At 42.6% G+C, this 18840-nt stretch overlaps 1 protein-coding gene across 1 annotated transcript; it reads right to left on the bottom strand.

Annotated features, from left to right (window-relative positions):
* Window positions 1-289: 289 nt before the first annotated feature.
* On the bottom strand, window positions 290-12253 carry ADRM1 (ADRM1 26S proteasome ubiquitin receptor). The gene is made up of 10 exons (XM_063146884.1): window positions 12232-12253; window positions 7097-7307; window positions 6620-6736; window positions 6369-6492; window positions 5944-6030; window positions 4850-4931; window positions 3767-4008; window positions 3130-3287; window positions 1819-1921; window positions 290-1046 (listed from the first exon to the last, which is right to left on the bottom strand). The coding sequence occupies exons 2-10, from the start codon at window positions 7304-7306 to the stop codon at window positions 940-942; spliced, it is 1230 nt and encodes a 409-aa protein (XP_063002954.1). The 5' UTR covers window position 7307; window positions 12232-12253; the 3' UTR covers window positions 290-939.
* Between the last annotated feature and the right edge of the window lie 6587 nt (window positions 12254-18840).

Genomic DNA, 18840 nt, shown 5'->3' with positions numbered 1-18840 from the left:
TGTGTTCAAGCCTGTAGCTTTCCCAAAACTTGGTCATCCCCATAATTCTACTACTGTAACTTTATACCTGCCAGCCTACAAGGCCAAGACTATTCTCGCTGAACAGCCAAGCACCTCACTTTGTCCCAGGCCTAAGAATCAGCCCTCCCAGCATATGCAAGATGTGGATTACCTGTTTGTGTTAGTTAAGATTTTATGGAAAGAGAGATAATTCCTCAGCCCATTTCAACATGCAAGGAGTGCAGCGTGCTTGGGACACTGTAAACGAAAGGATGTCAGGGAAGCAAGGTTATGAATGTCAAAGCTAGACATTTTTTAGTTTATTGCCGTAGAGCTTAAGACCAACATGTGGAGATAGACTTGCAAAAGAGGGTCTTCCCGTGCCTGACCCTCTCCATAAAACCAGCACAAATGGTCAGCTCCCCCCTCAAACGTTTAATGAATCGTGACAGATGGGACTTGGTAGAAATAAGACACACAGCCTTAGGTGTGAATAGTTCTCACAATGAGACTGCTAAATCCAAGCAATTTCTCACATAGATAAGTTTTAAGAAGTCAAAACATTCTGCTGCATACAGACAAGGCCTTTTATGACTGTCCACTAACTCTGGATGTGAGCTGTACAAATAACAAAATATAAAATTTATGAACTATGTTGCCAGTGTGATGCATGTGAGTTAACCCCAACCTTCGAGCTAGCAACTACAGTGGATGCAAGATTTCAATTAGGTAAGCCAAATCATTTCCAAGGGCAAGTGTATTTTACGGCCAAAGAAAAACATCTGTTTAACAGTGCGGGGTGGGGGGGACCCAATATACCCAGAATAATTTTGGCAGAGAGATCCTTTACTTGTAGATTCAATACATGACATTAGCTAGTGATCCTACTTATCTTAAAAGTTATTATCTAGGAGTACCCATGAGACACAGTTAAGAAACCTAATCTAAACTCATGTCTTCCTCTTCGTCCTTCTTTTCTTTTGAGTCTTCTTCCTTTTGGTCGGATTTGACATTGTTCTGCATTGCTTTTGCAAAGGCCTCTACATCTAAAAACAAATCACATTAAATCGGTAATTCAGCAGCAGAAAGGAGCAGGCTGCTATGTCTGAAGTAAACAAATTGTGGTATTTGTCTTAACTCTGCCAAAGCATGAAAGGGTTGTACTTAAGCCAATTAAGATTTGTCAGATCCTATCTTAAAGGAACTTTCACATCACAGATGTTTACTTGCTATTATCAATTTCTAATAAGCTATCTTCCAGAAAGCTGAACACTTTTTATTTCCATTTATTTCATACACCTATGGCAAAACCAAACTTAACTGGTCTCCAAGACAAATTAAACTCTCTACCCATTGGCCTGTAATACAAAAATCTTTCCCAACTTCGTAACAGGACATTCAGCAAGCTGATGCGTGGCTTACCCCTACAAGCTTTCTAAATAACAGATTACTTATAACTAAAGAACCTACAGAATCACATTCCATTCAATATTTGCAGCTGGACAAGAGCAAAGTAACAGGAGTGATGCATCACTACCCACAGCAATCTTTACTTTGTTGAGACATGGAGAGCTGTACCAAAGTTGCAAGCGTTTACTGCAATCCCTACTTCAGGCACCTTCAAATCAAGAAGGGATGGGGGGGCCCTCTATTTATTTATTTAATTACATTTATATACCGCCCCATAGGCAAAGCTCTCTGGGCGGTTTACTAAATTTCTAGAAAAACTCAATTTAAATACCTCTAAGCTAGTTGCAATCCAGTTATTTTAAGATCAGCTACCCAACAGCTCTGGTCCTACCGACAAAAAGAACTTACCACCTTTGTTTGCTGCCTCTACTGCCTCAGCTGGTAAGCCAAATTGACTCATCAGAGGCCCCAGCTGCCCTGAAGCCAAGGCAGCACTGAACATGCTCAGTGCCTGCAAAGAAAAGAAAAAGAGCCATATCACACTCTAAAAGGATTTACCCTCTGTTTAGAGGGATACCAGATCCTAGAACATCAAGCTTGCTACACCTTCCAAACGTGTATCATAACAGGCAGATGGGAAATGATCTGGCTCCAAAGAGTACTTCAAGCCAGGGGTAGGTCACCTTTTACGGCCCTTGGGGACATTTGCCAATTTGAGAAACTGTCCTGGGAACCACCCCAAAATGGCCACCCCAGGAGGTGTGGCAAAGGACAAGTAACCTGCCCAAAAGACTAAGGTGCAAGGCAGAGGTGAGATCTGAGCCCCAACACACGAAACCACTCGTTTGGACCCACAGTTTTCAGCACCAACAGAATTCTCTCATAGCAATTCCAGCTGTCAATAAGTAGTGTGTTGTTGCTGTTGATGATGATGTGGCACCTTGGTGAGCACCAACAAAGGTGCCCAGGGAAACATTGGCCCACTGGCCCAGTCCAATGTGATCCCAACCAGACTGACTTTTCTCCAAAACTTCAGCTTAGCCTACATATTTATACTCCAAATTCAGAACACAACCTTCCCCAGGTACTAGCAACTGGCACTAAAGAACTGAGCTCACTGCCACCGGGTTCATATAAATTCAGCAGAGCATTAGGGACAAGTGGGATCACAGCTCAGCAGTGCTGGATCAGCCCTTTTAAGGCAGGCCTGTAAACAATTTGCTTGGACTGCCTGTAACAAGGAAGAAGGTGCATCCAGGAGCATTCTGTAGGCCGGAGGGTTTGGGGCACAATGCCTTGAAGGCAGAAAAGACAGCCCAATGGCAGATACAGGCTGGCCAGTAGTTCCATGGGCTCACAAAACACATGGACTTATTTGCACAAGGTTTTCTCCAACTGCAGAGATGGGAAATGTTGACATTACTTGCACCTACACTGTGCATCCATACAGGGATTGTACAGGCCATGACCAAGATCCACTCATCCACATACAGCCATTTTCAAACCTCCAGGGACTTGGAATTGGAGCTACAAAGGGAATGCCACTGCCTCATAGGAAGACCTTTCTCTGCATGTAGCCTTCCTGAGTATGCTGGGGGTTACGGATGTTCCTTCCTGGCCCTGCATCAGTCAGTATAAGCCAGCTCAAAAGCTGTTCTTTCTCCAGACAGGTAAACTCCCTCAAAGTTCTATTTTCCCAGTGATATCAAGAGCTTTTACCTGCTGGAACTGTGGAGAGGTCAGTGTGTTCTGGATCTCCTCTGCTGTCTGGGGCAGAGATTCCCCTGAAGGAAGGTAAGGCAGCAAGCGCTCTTGAACCTCTGTGTTTGCCAGAATGGGCGCCATTATTTCAGGGGTCAGTACGCTGGACAGGTCAACTGGTAAAGAAAGCAATTAAGAAGGTTTTTCTGTGGAATCAGCAAACCTGCTACAGACAGCTCTACAAGTTTCTTATGTAACATGAGAAGACTCAACTTATAAAAAAAATCAGAACTTATTACAGCCAAATCATAAGTAGTTTATTTCTTGGTAAATAGTTATCCTTTGGCTCCTAGTGCCTCAAATAGAATGAAGAAAGAATTTCAGATTCTGACACTCATACGATACAGGTAGAATAGAACTATTTGCTTAGCTTCTCTCTCTCTCTCTCTCTCACACACACACACACACACACACACACACAACACAACCTGCAAATACTGAGGGAAAAAGAGAAGGATCCTGTACAAAACAGATGTTGGAGGTGTTCTAGTGGGAAAGGGGCTGCAGCACTTAAGGACGGATGCACCACACAGGGCGCTTCTTCAGGGAGATCTAACCTACTGCTTGTTGAAAGGCGCAACACTCCTCCTTTTACCTTGCTGTCCTCCTGCGCCAGCAGGCACATTCATGGTTGCTAAGATGGTCTGGAGGTCACTTAGTTGGATGGGCTGGGTCGGGCTTGTCGCTGTGCTGGTTCCATTTCCTGAGCTTGGGGCAGGACTGGGGCTGGTGGCTGCAGCAGTAGTGGCGGCAGCGGCTGGAGCAGTAGGAGCGGGCGTCACCCGTGTGGAGGAAGTACTGGAAGATGGTGTCACAGCGGCTGACTGGCTGCGAGAGCTAAAAGGCAATTCATGTCATTCATCTCTGCAAACAGGATCCTCCGTCCAGATTACCAACTGGTCTTCTCCCCCAACCCCCCAACAGAAATTCTGAGCTCATTCAACACACCCTTGCGTAACGGTCTTCATTAGTACAGCTCAGCAAAAAGTATGACAACACACTGCACCCAAATTCAGGTAGCGTTTGCTCTCAAGTCCTGAAGGGTCCACAGGACAGACTATGGCACAAGATGCAGGCCATCTTTCTCTGGAAGGTTTTAGGCCTCTTTAAGCCTCAGCTTCCGAATCTACAATAGGCCTACTTCACCACACCATTGCAAGGATTACCAAAATAAAGTATGAAGCATTTCAATATAAGCAGCATTCATTAGCAAGCTTGGTATCAGGTTCATACATAAACGAACATCAGAATGGGCCCTAAAATTACTACAGTAGTCGAATAATTATACTTGTGCTTACACTGTTATCCTTTATCTCCCTGCTCTCCCTTTTATCTTCTCAAGGCAACCTCAGTAAAAGAGGTCTCACCCCCAAATCAAGTTAGATCCAGGTCCTCTTTAAACGTTACGCTGGTACTGAAGAGCTGCTTTTCTGTGGGTTCATCCCACAGCACTGCTGGAGTGTTTAAAGGTGCCATGACTACAGAAAGGACTGATCAAGCCCCAACCCACACAACTGGCCCCAGCACAAGACTGTGGACCTTAAAACATTACAGCAGCACTTAACGAGAGGTATCTCTGGGAAAACGCTTCCCACTGCCCTATTGATTAAACAAGGCTTAAAGCACTAAAGAAGTACTCAATTTGATAAAGGCAGTCGTCAGCCAAGGAGCCTCTTACCTTGAAGAAGAGCTGCTCGTCGGAGGCCCCCCACTTCCCAGAAGACTTGCCAGGCCCGGACCTGTCAGAGCACCAAGCCCACCTTTCACAAAAGAAAAAGCAGCATCTGCTGAGAGACTTTTCTGGGGAAAGGATTTATGAACACACTGCCATCTGGACTTCATCACATTATAGTTTTCCCCCACACAGAGAGACAGATGTGCAATCTTAAGCAAGAAACCCGGGGGACTTTCTGGTCCTTTTGCAACAACTCACTGGTAAGTGGTCCACCTCAAGGGAAGTAGCTCCCTGAACCTAATGGAAACAGACAGGAGACTGGCAAGACTTTGTTTCTCCTCTCTCTTTTCTACCATCTTAGGTGAATTTCCTCCACTTTAGAATACGCATTTAAAGATGCACATAGGTATTCTCTGTGAAGAGGTTTGTTTTTATAAACTTTGGTCAGACTTTAAGTGGGGAGGGGGCCTAATTGGCAAAGCTGGTCTGGCCATTATTGGTTTCGATTTTCATTGGTGGGCAACACCTCTTGGGCCCCAAGGGTGTCAGCTATGGAGCTTGGGGCTGCACATGCGGCCCCCACCCTCAGCCTGATCTAGATCGCTGAAAGAGGAGAGAAAGAGGCTTTAACCACACCCTCCTCCCAGCAATCCTGAGAAGTGGCAGGGCAGGGAGGTTAAAAGCCCCCACTCCCTACCCTGGCCAGCTTGCTGGGAAAGACAGTCCATGGGAATGACTTCCCTTGTGTATCCTCTTTCCTAGTCATCCCTGTAGGTGGGCTGGGGATGTGTGTGTGGAAGAGAGGCAGTGCCCTCGGGCAGCTATAGTTATACAATGAGAGGATTTACTACACCAGCCCCTGGGTTGGCACGGGGACTTGCCACTTCCTAGGCCCAGATATATTCCGGGAACTCTCATCCCAGTGCACATTCCCCAGCCCCGCCGACACAAGTGGAACTTCCCACAGGCAGACACGACTTCTGGCAGCATACACGTCATCCCACCAGTGAAGTGTCACTTATGCTCAACCTGCAGCTGAGATTCGACCTAACCCAGGCAAATACTACTTTGGCATAAAGATATGAAAGCATAATTACCAAGTCCCCCTAAGCCTGTTGGTCCAATCAGTTGCATGAGCTGGTTATGGCTCATGTTTCCTAAAAGGCTTTGCAAACCACCTTCACCTACACAAAAAAGAAGCAGTATATTATTCACAAATGTTTACAGCCCTTCATCTGTTAAAGCTTTTAGCAAAGTTCCATTTTTTGTTTGTTTTAATTTGCAGTTATCAGCCTTCTTGAAAGATATGCTTTTTATATTGTATTTTGTATTTGCGCTTTTAACCTGTTGGTTGTTTTATTATGGTTTTAATTTTTGTGAACCACCCAGAGAGCTTCGGCTATTGGGCGGTATAAAAATGTAATAAATAAATAAATAAATGAATGCTGAAAAGCAGGATATAAAACAAAAAACCCGAAGTACCAGGATTAGCTCTTTCCCAGAAATGAGAAAAGGTGTATACCTCCAAGAGCAGAAAGTTCATGGCCTCCACTTCCGCTACCACCCAGAGCCCCAGGCATTGGTGGATTGTTGAGATACTCGTTCACCTTACGACAGTGCTCCTCATCTTTCTCGGTTTTGGGTTCCTGGAAAGAAAAAAAAAGTATTTCAGCCAAGAAGAGATACCTAATCCATAGTATCTCAATATGCCAAGCTTCAAATCTATGTATCTTATGTGCTAATAGAAAAGAATAGGCCAGTGAGATCACAAACCTGCATCCAGAAGAAGAGTCGCTTGGACCCAGCTTTGAATTTCAACACATATACACGGCCAGTAGTACACTGAGGCACCCTCTTAAATTCACAGTCATCAGGAAAAATAATCAAGTCCTGAAATACAAGGGAAGAAGCATAGTAGTACTTCTAGTTCGATCAACAGCTACCCTCTTGATCACGTTACAGTCAAAAGTCTCTCATCATGGGTTTCTAGGAGGCGCTTCACAAGTTAAGGAGTTAAGCAGGTGCGCAAGTTATGCATGTTCAAGGGAACCTGCACATCTTCCTCCAGCAAAATGCACAAATTGCATGTTCATTTGGTGTCTTTCCAGTGGAGGGGGAGAAATGAGTGTGTGTTTCCACAAACCATGAATTTCAATCTCTTACACACACACAACTTTAAACCTTCTCTCAATACGCATGTCGGATTTAAATCTATGTACATACAACTTAAAACTGATGCACTGTACTTACATCCTCCACATTCCCAGAAGTCCTGTCTTTCCAACAGAAGTGAATGAGGGAATCATCTGTTTGCTGGATGTATACAAGACCTTTCCTCTTGTCTGGTGTAACAGTGCTGCCTTTCAAAGACATCTTTCCTGCACGGAACTCTACCAAGTATTTGCTAGATGAGCCCCTGGAGCCTGGCACCAGGCTTGGAAATAAAGCACCAGAAGACATCCTGTAAAGAGACACGGTTTCATAATGAGCATTTACTCACACGCATACACTGTGTTCTATTGACACCTGAAGCCAGTTATCACAAAGGCATTTCTAAGAGGGGCAAGGCATTTGTAGAACTCGGCATTAAAAGACAGCTTAAGAGAGCTTTAAGCGAGCTAGAATTCCTGTAGACCTGAACTTCTTCTCAAGGAGATCCCACAGTTGGGTTGAACTAGTCACAGGCTCACAGCGTCACTTCCAATTGAGGATGGGCTATCCATTGTAGGTATGGACAATAGAGACAAACAGACTGAGTATCTCAGTAGCAACAACCATCTTCATTCATTCTCGCAAATCCTGCAGATACTTCTTCACTTTTCAATGCTTTGAAAGCTGATAAAACTGACTCTCCACGTCGGTTTATAGTACCAAACCTCCAACTTCCCTATAGTCTTTGGTAAGCTCTTCACAGGTTTTACAAAGTGTAGTCAAGATAGCATCTGGTATCAAAGTCTTTGTGTGATGTGGATGAGCAACGGCTGAAGGGAGCCTCTAGGGTCAGGATGATGCACGAGAGGTATTTAAGCAGACTCTGCAAACCAAAGAGTTAGAAAGCCGTTACTTTGGCACAACAACTGTCTCAAAAATAACGACCCAACCACCACACAGGACATAGCAAAAACAGCAGCCCCCTGCAACTACAGAGCTGTGTGTAAGTATTCACCCTCCTTTTTTTGACTTGTTCACATTTTGTTTTGTTACAATCTGGAATGAAAATTGAATTAATTAGGATTTCTTCTCACCATAATGTTTAAGTAGGGAAAGAACCTACATGTTTTACCAAATGGTTTACAAATACAAAATCAAGAGGCCTTGACTGCATAAATATTCAGGCCTATGCTGTGACACTCCCCTAAGTAAGCTCTGGTGCAACCAACTGCCTTCAGAAGTCAAATGATTAATTGAATGAAGTCCACCTGTGTGCAAAGTCATGTGATATCAGATTAAATACACCTGTTTCTGGAAGGCCTCAGTATTTGTCAGAGAGTGTATCTAAACAAACAGCATCACAAAGACCCAAGGAGCTATCGAAACAAGTCCAGGATAAAGTTCTGGAGAAGCCCCAATCAGGATTGGGTTATAAAAAAATATCCCAGACTATGAACATGTCCCAGAGCTTCATTAAATCCATTACTGCAAAATCGAAAGAATATGGCACAACTGCGTCTCTGCTTAGAAAAGGTTGTCCACCAAAACTCAGTGACTGGGTAAGAAGGGAATTAGTCAGAAGAGCAACCAAGAGGCCAATGGTAACCCTGAAGGAGCTGGAGAGATCCACAGCTGAGATGGGAGAAAAAGTGCATGGGACAACTATTGCCCAGACACTCCACAAAGCTGGGCTGAGTGGCGAGAGAAAGCCATTGCTGATTAAAAAAACAACATATCAAATCCCATTTGGATTTTGCTAGAAGACATGTGGGTGAAACAGCAAACATGTGGAAAAAGATTCTTTGATCTGATGAGATCAAAATAGAGGTTTTGGTCTTAGCAAAAAATGCTATGTGTGGTGCACAAAGCCAACAGTGCTCATCACCCTGAGAACACCATTCCCATGTTGAAGCCTAAGTGGAGGCAGCATCATGTTGCAGGGATGCTTTTCATCGGCAGGGACTGAAAAGCTGGTCAGGACTGAGGGCAAGATGGATGGAGCTAAATACAAGGCAATTCTAGAGGAAAACATGTTCCAGACTGCAAGGGACCTGGGACTGCAGTGGAGGTTCGGCTTCTAGCAGGACAATGACCCTAAACACACAGCCAAAGTTACACTGGACTGGTTTAAAAACAAGAACCTGAATGTCTTAGAATGGCCCAGTCAAAGCCCAGACCTCAATCCAATTGAGAATCCATGACAAGACTTGCAAATTGTTGTTCACCAATGGTCCTCATCCAATGTGACAGAGGTTGAGCAATTTCGCAAAGAAGAACGGGCAAATATTGCAGGATCCAGATGCGCAAAGCTGGTAGAGACTTACCCCCAAAGATTCACAATTGTAATTGCTGCCAAAGGTGCTTCTATCAAGTATTGACTGAGGGGGGTGAATACTTATGCAATCAACCAATGCCAGTTCGTTTCTGTTTAACTTTTGCGCGCCAATAAAAATATTTTGCACCTTCAAAATGTTAGTATGTTATGAAAATAAAATGGTAAACAAGCCAATTAAGTCCATTTTAATTCCAGGTTGTAACACAACAAAATCAGACAAGCCAAAGGGGGGCAAATACTTATGAAAGTCATTGTAGATCCAAGAATACTTGCTGTGGGTCATCCTGGAATGCAGAAGCAAAACTAAGGAGTTGGACTAACTTTAGAAAGATTATTCCTGCTACTGAAAGAACAGCTTACATCATATCATAAACCTGTGATAGGAAGGAGCCCATATCAAAAGAAAGCATGGGGCCTATCTCAGGAAGGGATCAACAAGCTTTGCTTCTATTTTTTTTAGTGTATAAACCACTTCCAAAATAAAGTCTCTAAAAAATCTAAAAATAATAATCTACAAATTTCAATAAAATAGCAGCAGCTTTAAAAGCTAGGTCAAAGCCCCCTGCAAAATAAGAATGTCATTACTGAAAATAGATTCTTTAGGGAATTAGCCTGCCATTATAATTAGTCTGTTGAACATGTATGACATACTAGGGTTGTGACATTGCAAATATATAAGATGTTTACACAATAGTGACTAAAGTAATACTCACCAATATAGCACTTCAATGCTCAGAGCATCAAGAAATCCTGAGGTCCTCTAGCACCATTTTCCACTTCAAACCAGGAAAAGCATTAGCATCTTAGCTGTGGCTTTCCTGCAAGTCACAATCCTGATCACTCTTATAAAGAGCTATGGGGAACTGGAGTCCATACAAAATGAATAGTAACTAAAGGATTCTGAAAGCAGAAATCTGCATTGTAGGCAACAGGCAACCTCTTCTTGCATTCAGGGCTTGTTTCCCAACAGCTTCTCCAGCTCTTAACTTATTGCTGCATCAAGCTCTCAAATGACTGTTTGCTGTCTACTGCTGAACTCCTTCAAACACCATCTTCTGCCGAAAGCCAAGCACTCCCCAGACCTCTTGGGGGCTCAGACCATGACACAAAAGGTTTTAGTTTTTATTGTAAGTAGGTGACAACTACACAACAATCTAGAAGTTAGAAACAACGAAATTTAACACATTATCTTCTAGCTATATAAAAATGTTCTGCTCAATTAATACGACCATAATAAAACCTATTCACAGTGACCCAATTTTAACTAACAATACTGTGAGGTAAACTAGTCTGAAAAAGATTGTCACAAATGTTTATCCTGCATGTTTTTTCCAAGGAATTTGAATAGGAATTCATCACCTGGCCAAAAGGAGAAGACTCAGTAAACAAACATGTTAGGATGGAGGCTGAGAATAGGAAGAACAGAGAAAATGAGGAGGGGTATAATTCCAGAAGTATGCAGGCTGGAGGGATAAACAACATCATCTCTCACACTAGAGGCCTTCAAGAGGTAGCTGGACAACCATCTGTCAGGGATCCTTTAAGGTGGATTCCTGCATTAAGCAGGGAGTTGGGCTCAATGGCCTTATAGGCCCCTTCCAACTCTACTATTCAATGATATTAATCTTGAAATTCTCTAAAAGCCTTATATAGCTAAAATGGCCCAAACGCTTGGGAGACTAAAAAAGTTTACAGAAGTACAAGGTTTATGGGTTATTATATACCTGCGGGATGGCCTTCTCCCATACAGTCCACCCTGCACACTCAGGTCCTCTGGGATGAACTTACTTCAGTCATCTAAAACTAGGCTGACATCAGTTTCCCAGAGGACCTTTACGTCTGTTGCCTCCAGATGGTGGAATGGCCTGCCGGAGGAGATTCGTAAAATTAACTCTCTGTGCGATTTTAAGGCAGGTTTAAAGACTAGCCTTTTCCAGCAGGCCTATCCAGATCAATGTTAAATCATGAATTTTTAAGATGTATTGATTCCTGTTCTAGTGTTGTTCCTCGCCTCGATCCAAAGGGAGAGGCGGGTAAAAAATAAATATGTCTTACCTTAAATATTTAGGGTGGATTCTTGCATTGACCGGGGGGTTGGACTTGATGGCCTTGTAGGCCCCTTCCAACTCTGCTATTCTATGATTCTATATTATTATTATTATTATTATTATTATTATTATTATTATATCGTTGCATTTTATGGCTAAGTTTTGTGATCCCCCCACCAAACTTGGGCAGTACAGAAATGTAACAAACAACAACTAGCACTAACGGGGTTGGATAAGCCGGTTAACAACTGTCCGATGAGGACTGAGTATTTAACTCCCCAAGTTCTTCATGGGGAGAGAGAGAAAAAGGACATGGGGAGGGGGAATGGAATGAGGTACCACAGAAAAGGGCAAGACTGTGGTAAGCGGACACCCTAAACGGCAACACTCCACATTGCAACATTTTGCTGCAGGTCCCGCTTCTTAGGCAGTAATTTAAAACAACAACTCCCTGCAAGTAGAAAGTTAGCTTAGCAGGAAGTTCTAGCCCAAGCCTCTTTCTCCCTGTATGCTCATAATCTTACCCTCTTCTTTCAGGGAGGTTTTAAAATGGTTATTGTTGTTTTCAGAGGAGGTGGAACGGGGGAGAAGGGGACAGGATTAATTAAAAACACACACACACACAATTTCCCCTACTAGAGCCTGACGTAGCCCAACCCACTCTTCCCCCCTTGGCCCTATTCTAACTACCGTCGGGCTATTTTGCTAGCAGCTCCCTCAGCCTGGCACCGTCCCTTCCCCCACAGGTGAAATCCCTCCCAGTCCATCACCTAATTAAACCCTCCAGGCCTCCTGCCTCAGCCGACTCAGCCGCCCCCTCAGACACCCCCATAGCAGAGGCCTAGAATTACCTGCCGCCTCAATTTGCCCCACTGCCACCCCCGCTTCTTTCCCCTCAGACGCTCCCGCGCTTCCTTCCGGCTCCCTGCGAGGGCTTCTCCTTGTCACGCCGGAAGCCCGCCCTTCCCCTCCTCGTTCCGAAGATGCCTAATGGTCGGCAAGCACCCAGCCGCCGCGCCCGTACTGGTCGAGTGTGTCTGCCACTCAAAAACGGCTCAACAACTCCCACCCCAGCATGCACCGCGGCCACCAGGCGCTTTGGCCCCGCCTCTATAGTTTTCCGGCTATTGTGCTGTGTCATGTCGTCCGCGCGGAAGGGGGAAGGAAAAGGAAGCGCGCCCTCTAGCGGCACCCGTGGGAACTGCACGCGGTTTGCACCATTTATGATAAAGGGGAAGAATGATTGCACATCCCAGACTGAGGAAGAGCTCTATGCAACCCGGAAGCTGGCGTACTAATTTGTGGACACTGGTTGGCTGTAATAAAGAATCCAAGTTCTAATCAGTTACCTTCTAGTATTATTTCCCCCACCCCCAATTAGGGAATTAGAAAGCCTAAAATTTTAATTACCATTAATTATATATTTATCCCAGTTTTTCCAAGGAGCTCAGGATGTTATACATGGATTCTTACTCACTCCACCCCATCTATTTTATCTTCACAACCCTAGATGGAACGTAAAGATGAGAGGGTGACTGGCTGAGACCATCCAGGCTAGCCCAGTTAAGAAGCCCTTCTCGGTCAGATGAGCTGCCAAGCAAGTCCACCATTTCTGGTATCAGTAGCTACTAGGCAGATAGCTGTTACCTCCAGTATCAGAGGCAGTAGAATGCCAGTCAATGCCAGTTGCTGAGAAACACAAGCTAGAGAGGTGGAGGTGCTATTGCATTGATGTCTTGTTGTGGGCTTCCCATTTGGGCATCTAATTAGCCACTGTGGTCTTGAGTAAAATGGTCTGGAGCCAGTTATCTGTCAACTTGCCATCCATTGGGGTTGAGGATAAAACAGAAGTGGGGTAAATACGAGCTCATGTGTATTACCCTGTGTTACAAGTTAGCTTCTGTGAGCAGTACTGACTCCATTTTGAAGCGACCCAAAACCCCACCTACAGACTGAGAGCGTTCACAGAAGGCCTAGGTCAAGTAACCATTTCCTGATAGACTTCTTCAAATGCATTCCCCAGAGACAAAAGTAGGGGTAAAACTAAGCAGAATATGAATGCTGGATGGCAAGAGTTTTACCTTGTCATACACATGCTAATATAGCCCTGTTGCTGAACTCCAGGCTGCATCAAGTACAGCCATCATCCCAAATCACCCTCTTTTGTTCCCATAGCAAGTAGATCTTTAGATAAGATCATACAAAAACCCCTCAAGTTAGAGGGAAGGAGGAGGCTAGCTCTCTCTCTCTCTCAAGAACCAGAAACACAGGGCATTCTACAGATGCCAGCTTGTGAGAGCAAGCCGCCATGAGTGAGTGCTTTGCCTGGCTGTATTCTTTTCATCTTCACCTAAGACCAAGAGTTGCAACTCTCCCCAGTTCTGGTCTACAGGAAAGGGCTGCAGCCCAAAGAAAGGTATACTGCCTTTAAAGATTCCCTCTACTCTTTCCCCTGTTGTCGCTGTGTGTGTATGCTCTTAAGTCTCAAAAAGTCTATTTTTCAGTCTTGAAACTGCTTCTAAGCCTCTACATGCTCAGCTAATTTCCCCAAAACTAGCTTGTACCTTTGTATTTGTTTCAACCTCAATAAATGTGCCATTGTGGCATTATCCCCTTCAACGCTGTAAGTTTCTTAAGTAAGAATCGCCTTACTTAGCCACAGACGCTCTATTGCCAATGTCAAAAGATTCCTTATAAGCAGGTGTAAGTCTCATTAGAACGTGTGCAAGTTTGTACACGGGTCTAATGAGAGCACATCACGTAACACCTGAGCTCTTTTCAGATATTCAAGCAATACTGACATTTGGGCCTAAAGCTTTCTATACCTTTTAACAGGTTAAAATAAGAGCTCCCAGAGCTGCATATCACCCCCAAAACTAAGATATGTGTGAATTGGTTGCTGGGTGAGGCAGGGAGCTTACTGTGTATATGAGGTTCACAAAAATAAAGTTTCCAAGGCTGAACTCCAGCACCATACCAGCTGTATGAAAGAGGAACTCAACAGCTGTTTTTTTTTTCCTTTCATGATGCTGTAAAATGGGAAGAAGCTGCGTACAAGTCTTCCCATTGTCATTCAAAGGGCAAAAGCACTAAAGGCTCAGAAAATCTCAAGTTAGCAATTTGATTGCAGCAGTGGTTTGGTCAACAACAGGTGCATGGGGAAGTCATTTTTCCTTTGTCATTTTCACGGGTGTCACATATGACCCCGAGACTGGATCCTTGGCTAAAGCATTGCAATACACTTTCCTAACTACATTTTCCTGAGGGCAGATCCCTGGACTCAGTTTACTGAGTGATGTCCTTATTTTAAAAGCTGAACCAGGCCCAGCCCTGCCAGGCTGCAGGGTGAAGCAAGCTGATGCGTATGGGGGGAGGGGGCAGAAAGATGAAGGCAGGAATTGGTGTCTGAATAGGGCAGCAAAATGTTTTAAAATGTTGACCCCTCGTATGGTGTGGAAAGATGCTCCATTTGGGCTCCGCTTCAGGCAACAAAATGTCTTCAGCAGGCATTGAACAGAACTCTCCAACTGGGACAAACTTTCAGTTTGACACACACAAAAACACGTTATAGGCTCTTTTATTTTAAAATAACTCAAGCAAAATCTTTCCAATGAATCCATTTGTTGAAAAAGGAAGTAACAGAGAAAAAGTCAACTGACAAAGTAAAGCCCAGAAACAACATGTCTTCTCCAAAACAACCTTTATTTGCATTTACATTTTTAACATTTATGTCCACAAACCTGTACAGACTTCTCTAAAAAGGTAAATATGTTTTTGTATAGTTAATATAGATGGGTATTGACAGTTATTAAATATTATAAAAATAAATCCATTTCACTAAAGCATTTTTTTTATTATTATTATTATTATTAATATCCTCCAACATGTTCATGCAACATGGATAAGGCAAAAAAAAACCCACAGTGGGCACAGTCTGCCAAGAACTGTTTCTCTAGCACAAGCCACATTCAAGTAACCTGGAGATGCACAAGCGTACAGCCCGCACGGCTGGGGCGGTGTGATACTCGTGTGCAAGCCCCTGTTCGTTCCAAATGAGGTTTGCACCACAGAAATTCCGGGTGGATTGTGCTGTGTATGTAAATCATTACTAACAGGGATATAGCAAACTAAGTAAGGCAAAATAGAACAGCAATAGCAGCAGCAGAGAGTGGGACTGGGAAACTGTAGGAGGGATGTGTGTGTGTGTGTGTGTGTAATTTTTCCATGCTATAAAAATCATACTAAAAATCAATTTCTGTGTTAGAACTATTAGCTTTACATAAAGTTAAATATTGCTTTATTTTACAATTAACCCCAAACCACATATTTATTTTGAAAGGCAACATTACCGTACATTATCAAATTAATGTAAGAATTAAAACACTACATAAACAAGAACATCTACATTTTATTTGCAACATTAAATTACACAGATTACAGTGAACAGGAGAAAGACCATACTAGGCACCTGAACGTTTTGGATGTTTATAACACAAAGTATTTGTTTGTTTGTTTCAGAATCACAAGCTATCTGAATGTTACAGTTAGTGATCTGAAGCCTCTTGCAACCTTCCTAGATTTGGGCAGGAACTCTGGGAAGAAGAAAATATATTTCAGAATGCTAATGATGTTTGTTATTCACTTATGTTTGATGTTTAATTTCTGATCAGACACTTCAAAAATATATAAAACGTGATTTAAGAATTCTAATTATGCAGACATTTTAATCTAACCAAGGTTCATTTCTTAATTTGGGAGCCAACCACTGGCAAGGGTGCCATAGCAAAGCAGCTCTACACTGTATGATCCATCCCAAATTGTAGGCAAGATGCAATAGCAACAAACCTCATTATACTTCTATATCTTAGTGAAAATAAAGTTTTACCAAACTCAATAAAAACAGGAAGGTGCAATCTCCACAGTTCTCCTTTTAACTTTAAAAAGTACTAAGGTAAAGTGAATAGTTACTTAACGGGATCTCATTATTATTATTTACTTGAAGAGAAATAATTACACCTTCCAGTTAATACAATCCCTGCCAGAGGTCTCAATATATTAGTAGTGTTATGCAAATCTGACATCCTGTCAAATCAGTGTAAGAATAATGTAGCCGACTCTACTACTGGCATGTAGAAATGGGAAAGAAATTGGATGGAGTCTATCAAAGGTTTGCAAACGCATTCCATTTCTGCTGAATTTATCACTGGGTAGTTAGTTTTATCCCAGGATAACAACCTGCTGCTGTCACGCTCCGCCAGAGGTAGACTAGTGTTACCCTTTCTTGCTTAGTTCTAGCCATTGCTTAGTGATATAGTTGCATCGATCTCAAAGTTACCTATTGGCACACGTGGAGCCTCGTGCCCTCCCATTGACGCCAGTTCCACGAAGTCACTGGGGATGCACATGTGGAATTCTACCCAACACTGAAGTGGGATGGGTGGAGGGGAGCCCCTCTTCATGCAGCTATATGCACATCAAAGCTTTAGGGTCCCAACCAACCCCCCTGGATTCAGGCCAATGTGTGCACAAGCCTTAATTCAAACCAATGTATCAAGGCAGATACAACGGAAAGTGAGCAGCGAAGAAAATAAGTATCCTCCACATAAAAATAGTCGCATTAAGTTAACATCTACCTTAATATTTAACATGATTAATTTTAAAAGTGCTTTTCTCATGGAGACGTCAAATTGCCAACTTTGTAAGGCAGTGCTTAAATTATGAAGGTGGCACTGTTAAGTGCAGGCAAAATGTAAACGGAATAGGTGAGTATCCTTTCCTTTTTTTAAAAAAACAACTATTTAACATTATAGTTATAGTTTTTAAGGGCCTCAGACTTAATCTGAATCTATTTTGATGTGTTATATTTACATAGAAATTTGTTCGAGCAATGAGAGAGGTTAGAAGTTAACAACAAAATGTAGGAAAACTTGTTTGCAATTTTATAAGAAGCATTTTTAGCACAATTCATCATTTGCAGAGAAGTGATTGCTAAACTAAACCTGAATGAACTAGAACTAAACCTAAACCTATTTCCACCAGGCTAGGTGGCAGCTACAGGAGTCTTCCAATTGGAACCCAGTGGCTTTTACCTGTCATGTTTTAAATGGACCTGTGCAAGAAACAGCCAGGCATTCAAGACATTAACATGGTGCATGTTTTGGAAAGAAGGATACGAGACGTAACACGCAGACACGATTTAAATTATTTCAAAAACAAACTGATAAGTAAGGGGCATGACTCAAATCGCTCTTCCTTTAAAATCAAATTGAGCATAAAGGATTTTTTTTTAAAAAAAGTTCAAAACATACAATTCATCTCATGGTGCAATTTGGATGAAACATCCCTTGTAAACTTTTTTTAAAAAAGGCTGTCTTTCTTTTGCAATTAAAAATTAAAACAATCCCTTCCAAGTATTAATGGAACATGCCTCCGTGTATGGACAAGGCAGGACTAGCTGTAATACTATTAATAAAGATTCTGGCTGAAAGCTTAAAACAGTTTCCAAACTTTTATTAATAAGGGGACACAATGGCCTTGATCCAGGGAGGGAAGCGAGTTTCAGCACTTTTCTGTTGCTGCTGCTGGTAGGCCTTGAAAAATTCCATGTCCAAAAGGTGGCTTTATATGACACTTGGTATCCTGATTCTGAAATTTATAGATATAGCGTCAGGCAGGCTTTGCCTTCAATGCTGCACTCCACAGCTGAGACGGGCTGAACTATGGAACAACTACTTCAATGGGGAGAGAGAAGCACTCATTGTGAACATCCTACTCCCTACTTCTGCCAATGAACTGTTTGGCAAGGAGAAGGGAGGGAGAACAGAAAACCTGCTGTACGGATCGGGATACGTATTGGGTACAATATGAGAAACCTATTAATTGTTTACACACTTGACTTATGGTATTAGGAAACCGTGGCATTTATTCACTGAAAGGGGAAATATATAAAATACAGTGAGGCTAGTTGTGTGGTTGACGTGACCTGAAGGAAAGCTTTCATCAAGCACTTTGAAGCCCCAGTGAATGGAGAATATGAAGCTGTGATACTTGGTAGATTACATTCAAGGATAACATCAAGTTAAGTGCTAACAACAAGGTACACTACTCAAAGACAGTTCTCTTAGTAGTGCTTTTTATTGCCTCAAATGTGTTCACGGTAACTTCTTTGCTGGAAAATTAAATGAAATGTGACTAAATACGTTACAGTCAAGTTTCCTATAGGCACTGCCTAAAATGCCTATGTAATCCCAAAACTATTATTCTATAAATACCTCTGAAGCTTTTCTGCTTTATATGCTCTTCAAACATCAATTCTTAAATTGAGGTTTGCAAGTGTGAAGCTTCAAATCAATGTGAAAATTATCAGCCAGACTGGACATTTTAAATATATGAGGAGTGAATTAAGAATATCCACATTGGTGTTAGCCCACAAAATATAACAAGAATATATAGTTATTGAC

Source organism: Elgaria multicarinata, chromosome 1 (assembly GCF_023053635.1).
Source record: "Elgaria multicarinata webbii isolate HBS135686 ecotype San Diego chromosome 1, rElgMul1.1.pri, whole genome shotgun sequence".
In the NCBI taxonomy this organism is placed as follows: Eukaryota; Metazoa; Chordata; class Lepidosauria; order Squamata; family Anguidae; genus Elgaria; species Elgaria multicarinata.
The sequence above is the reverse complement of the archived record's forward strand: the minus strand, read 5'-3'. Positions and strand labels throughout refer to the sequence as shown.

Coding starts and splice junctions, on each gene's coding strand:
- ADRM1 (XM_063146884.1), bottom strand. CDS start 7,306: ATGTCTTCTGGTGCTTTATTTCCAAGCCTGGTGCCAGGCTCCAGGGGC. Junction 6,493..6,619: donor GACTCTTCTTCTGGATGCAG/GTTTGTGATCTC, acceptor TTTTCTTTCCAG/GAACCCAAAACCGAGAAAGA. Junction 4,009..4,849: donor ACGAGCAGCTCTTCTTCAAG/GTAAGAGGCTCC, acceptor ATTGCCTTTTAG/CTCTCGCAGCCAGTCAGCCG.